At 51.0% G+C, this 5,245-nt stretch overlaps 1 protein-coding gene across 5 annotated transcripts in view; it reads right to left on the bottom strand.

Moving 5' to 3' along the window:
• The window catches only part of MTMR4 (myotubularin related protein 4), a 32,219-nt gene that overhangs the window by 23,057 nt on the left and 3,917 nt on the right, over positions 1-5,245 (bottom strand). For 3 of the 5 annotated variants that reach the window (XM_017861568.1, XM_017861570.1, XM_017861569.1), the window contains exons 3-4: positions 3,569-3,658; positions 3,107-3,223 (exon numbers count right to left, since the gene is read on the bottom strand). In XM_017861568.1, coding sequence (XP_017717057.1) covers positions 3,107-3,223; positions 3,569-3,658 — 207 coding nt within the window. Of the gene's footprint in view, positions 1-2,120; positions 2,203-3,106; positions 3,224-3,568; positions 3,659-5,073; positions 5,231-5,245 lie in introns of those variants that run through there. The other 2 variants (XM_017861567.1, XM_017861572.1) reach the window with 2 other exon arrangements.

Consider the following 5,245-nt stretch of genomic DNA (forward strand, 5'->3'; position numbering starts at 1 on the left):
AGTTTTGATCTCACCTCTTCCTTGAAGGCTTCCCAGCCTACTCTATTCCAGAAACTCCTTCCTCTCTTGATTCTTAATGTGCTTGGAATATGTATATATACACACACCTTTTTTTTTCTTTTTTTTCTTTTTTTTTTTTGAGAGAGAGTCTTGCTCTTGCTCTGTCACCCAGGCTGGAGTGTAGTGGCGCAATCACAGCTCCCTGCAGCCTCGACCTCCTGGGCTCAGGCAATCCTCCCAACTCAGTCCCCTGAGTAGTTGAGACCATAATTGTGCAATAACTTTTTAAATTCTTCGTAGGGACAGGGTCTCTCTATGTTGCCCAAACTGATCTTGAACTCCTGGGCTCAAGCGATCCTCCTGCCTCGGCCTCCCAAAGTACTGGGATTACAGGTATGTGCCACCGTGCCTGGCCTGCTTGGAGTACTAAGCACCACATTTCCCCATAGCATTGCCATATGTTAGGTCTTCTTCCAGCAGCTAGAGTTTAGCCTCCTTGAAGGAAAGAGCAGTGTGAATGTTCCTCTGAATGCCCCACAGACCTGAGCACATGGTAGGCTCTAAAGTGGGTATCCTTTTAATAAACCTTGGAGTCATCCCAGATTCCTCTTTCTTTCATTTCAAATCTGTCAGCAAATCTTGTCATCTCCACCTTCAAAATACACCCAGAATCTGACTGCTTCTCACCGCTTTGGCTGCTACCGCCTCAGACAGGCCGCCATGATCTCTCATCTGGGCAACTGCAATAGCTTCCTAACTAGCCTCCCAGTTTTTGCTTTTGCTCTTGCCCCCATTCTTTCATCTAGTCTCAATAGAGCAGCCAGCGTGATTCTATGAAACATTAATCAGATCACATCACGCCTTTGCTCAAAATCCTCCAGTGGTTTCTCAGTTCCCTCAAAGTAAAAGCCAGTCTTCATGACAAAATGTCTGACACCTCGCTTTGTTCTCAGATCTTATAACCGACTACTCTCACCCACAGGCACTCTACTCCAACCACACCAGCCTCCCTGCCAGTCTTCCAATATGCAGGCACACACCCACCTCAGGGCCTTTGCACTTGCCATTCTCTCTCTCTGGCACACTCTTCCCCCAAATACCCACATGGCCACTTTCTTCAAGTCTTGACTCAACTGCCACCTTTTTGGTGCAGCTTCTCTGATCACTTTCATTTTGTTTTTTTGAGACAGGGTCTCACTCTGTCACCTAGGCCAGAGTGCAGTACTGTCATCACAGTTCACTGCAGCCTCAACTTCTCAGGCTCAAGAAGTCCTCCCATCTCAGCCTCTTGAGTAGCTGGGACTTCAGGCACACATCACCACACCTGGCTAATTTTTCATATTTTTAGTAGAGATGGGGTCTCACCATGTTGCCCATGCTGATCTTGAACTCCTAAGCTGAAGCAATCTTTCCACGCATCACCACACCTGGCTAATTTTTTATATTTTTAGTAGAGATGGGGTCTTGCCATGTTGCCCAGGCTGATCTTGAACTCCTAAGCTGAAGCGATCTTTCCACCATGGTCACCCGAAGTACTGGGATTGCAGGCGTGAACCACCGCGCCCAGCCTAATTGTTTTACAATCTTCACCCTCATAGCACTCCGTATTCCCTTTCACTGCTTTATTTTTTTCCTTTACATTTACTATCATTTCACAAATTTTACTTATTACTTATGGTTGGTATCTCTTCATTGGGATGTAAGCTCTCTGAGAAGGGAAAATTTTGTCTATTTGTTCCCTGCTATATCCCCAGGGCTTAAAACAGTCTGGCATTGAGTAGGGTACTCAATACATGTATATCAAACGAATAAATAAATAAACCAACAATAATGTGAGTGCTCTGTGCCAGATATTGTCCTCGGTGCTTTCATACACATACACATTATCTCACTTAATCCTTACGATGACTCCATGAACTAAGCATTACCCCATTTTTTCAGGTCAAGATACTATGGGTCAGTACACTGACCTCCCAACCCAGAACATGGTCTTCACCTTTTCCTCCAACTGGGGAAAGTGAGGCAGGATCTTTCCTCTCTTGCACCAGAGAAACCCTGCAGCACAGAGATCTGGACAAAACTAGGGCCAGGGGACCTGAGTGAGGCCCCGTTGTTCTCACCTCACCACTTTGGAGTCCTTGCAGGAAATGTGCAACTGGAACATATCACGGCTCTCCACACTGTCAATCATCCGGAGGGGACCTTTAGAGGAAGGGCAAACTGAAGCTCAGACTCCCCACTGGGTATCACTCCTTACCCTCACCCTAGCCTAGGCACTGATGTATCAATAGCAGGAAGGAAACCAACATTTACTGAGGGTCTGTTAAGCACCTGGTAACTGTACGGAGTCCTCTGCATATGTGATCCCAATTAATGATCCCAATAACCCTGCACGGCAGGTGTTTTCAGCCCATATTATTGAGGAGAAAATCAAGCCTCAGTTAGGTGACTTGACCAAGGTCACCCAGCTGGTCAGTGGCAACACAGGAAAAGTGCCCAGGTTTGTCTGACTCCAAAGCCTGTGTTCTTCCAACAATGCCACTGTGCTCCTTAGAAGGGCCAGTAATAGAATAATGGAAAGAGAGAAGAGGAGAAAGGAGAATGAGCCAGAAACAGAGCTATAGCTAGGAAAATGAGGCAGGAAAACATGAGGTCAGAGAGAAAGAGAAGGGATCCCCAAGTTTTTTTTGTTTTTTTTTTTTTTTTTGAGATGTAGTTTCACTCTATCACTCAAGCTGGATAGCAGTGGCACAATCTCGGTTCACTGCAACCTCCACCTCCCGGTTCAAGAGATTCCCGCACCTCAGCCTCCCGAGTAGGTGGGATTACAGGTGCGTACCACCAAGTTCGGCTAATTTTTGTATTGTTAGTAGAAATAGAGTTTCACCATGTTGGCCAGGCTGGTCTCAAACTCCTGACCTCAAGTGTTCTGTCCACCTTGGCCTCCCAAAGTGCTGGGATTACAGGCGTGAACCACTGTGCCCGGCCTCCAACTTTTTTAACGACATGATCAAGGAGAGCTTTGGAACAATCCCACCTTGTTCCACCAGGCTAGAACCTCATAGGGATTCTAGCTTAGGGGTAGAAGAACAATAGAGAAACTCACGTTGATGACAGAGTCCTTGAATTTGATATGCAGCCGGTAGTTAGAGATGGCAATGAGGGCATCGGCTGCCCGGCCCAGGAACTCTACTCCCTCACCCTGCAGCACTGTGAAGGGGACCTGTCAAGGGGCAGAGAAACCTTCAGTCCAGAAGTGAGTGACCACCTTATCTTCCTCTACAGCCCCTGATCTGTGGGATCCCCTCTGGAAAAGGCGGACCAAGGCAGGAGAGGAGAGTTCTCTCCACAGTAACAGCACCAGGCAACAGCTGTACAGGAAAGCTCCCTTTCCTTCCCTGGGGTCAAAGGCTCCAGGATACACAGACAAACCCTCCTCCTCCAGAGACCAGGGAACAGGAAGCCAGAGCTCTGGTACCAGATCCCCTTGAGGATTTTTGGGAGAAGGGAGGGTGTTTTTTAACTGGGCAGGGAGCCGCATCTATCCTGGCCCCCAAATCCTCCTTACCTGAAGATTCTCCTCCTCCTTCACTAGTTCCTTGGGGGGGAACAGATCCTTGGCTTGGATGTACTCCAGGCTGGGGGGCCCCTCCTCACCCTGTAGGAAGGCCACAGTCCTAAGTCACCAAGCTCCACTTAGCCCATCAGGCTCATTCTGCTTCCCTCCCCACCAAGAAATCCACAGATAACCACAAACACACCTCTAAAAGTTCTGGTCACCAGAGAAGGGAAAAGAGATCTGACTTGACACAGGGAAGGGTGAAATGGAGAGAGTATCAGCCTATTAAGCCTAAGGAAAGAGTGAGGCCCCAGGAGGAATTGGGAATCTGTACTCTTCAAAGAGAGACTGTCCTATAGAACCAATATTTCAAAAATGGAGGAGAGAAAACTAAAGAAAAGAAAGACTATCTTCCTTAGACTCGTGTAAGGGTAAGGCAGGAGTGGGGATGGGAAAGTGCTGTCCTGAGGAAAAGGTGACAGGTGTGGCAGCTGGTTTTAAAGAGGAGGGAAATTAGGCGCCTACAGCCACTGAAGCTTCAATCTGGCGGGTGAAGGAGACAAAGAGGAGTGGGTGGGGGGATTCAGTCCCACGCCTCTAGAGGGCCTTCACCGATGCTTTCAAAAGGAAGACGTGTTTGGGAGCTGGGCTTATCTTCTTGTTAGACCCACACTGCTGACAGGCCCCCATTACCTGCCAAGTAACCTGCCCTGCCTGCTAATCAGAGGGGAATTCCTGAGGAATACCCACAGCAAGCAGAAGGAACTCCCCTCCCAACCACCAGGGAGGGGACCTGAGGGGATCCACGCGCCTGGGAGGAGCCAGGAGACCCAAGGACAGCCCGGAGAGAGAGAGAGGAGGCCTGGCAGACACCCACGGGGAAGGTGGGGGTGGGGGGACAGCTGAGAGGACAGATGGGGGAAGCTGGGAAGGAGCATCAACCAGAGCGGGAGGAGGGGAGGACCGGGAATGATGCAGAGGTACGGAACCCTGCAGAGACAAGGAAGATGGAGAAGAGAGGCTGTCTGGGGGACAGTCAAGGAGAAAAGGCTGGCATGTCAGGTGAGGGATGGAGTGGTGGAAGAGGGAAGGGACTGGAGCCCCGAGCCAGCTCACAGACATCCCGTGCTCCCCGACCAGCCCCCTAACGTCCCATTCAGCCTACTAGCCACATCCCACATCCCCAAGCAAGGATTCAGCGGGTGGGACCAAGATGGAGAGGCGGAGGTAAAGAGATGTACCCCTGCAGGGCGGGGCCTAGAGATCTGCAGTCAAGGGCAGCGGCTGCGGGGCCAGGATGGACCAAAGAATTTCCATTCCTGGCCTTCGACCATCTCCGGCACCCAAAGATAGAAGCATGTCCAAGAAATAAACGGGTTAACCCACCTTCCCCGCCCCAAACGTTCGGGACCGGGCCAGGGGCCTCGGGAAGGGGGATGGGCTGAAATCGAAGGTTGACCCTGGGCGGGGCTGCGGGTGCCTCCTAGACCCCCAAAGGCAGGGTGGGCACTTACGAAGCAGCTAAGCATGGAGCAGGAGACGCGGGCGGTCAGGCTCATGGTCGCGGGCGGTCTGGGCGAGCGCACATGTCCCCGGAGCCGCTGCGCTGCCCGCCAGCCCCGGGCGCCGGCCGCATCCCGGCTGCGGGGCTCGCCAGGTGCGGCCGCGGCGGCCAAGAGGCTAGGG

This window comes from Rhinopithecus bieti, unplaced genomic scaffold (genome assembly GCF_001698545.2).
Source record: "Rhinopithecus bieti isolate Rb0 unplaced genomic scaffold, ASM169854v2 scaffold_57210, whole genome shotgun sequence".
Lineage (NCBI taxonomy): Eukaryota > Metazoa > Chordata > Mammalia > Primates > Cercopithecidae > Rhinopithecus > Rhinopithecus bieti.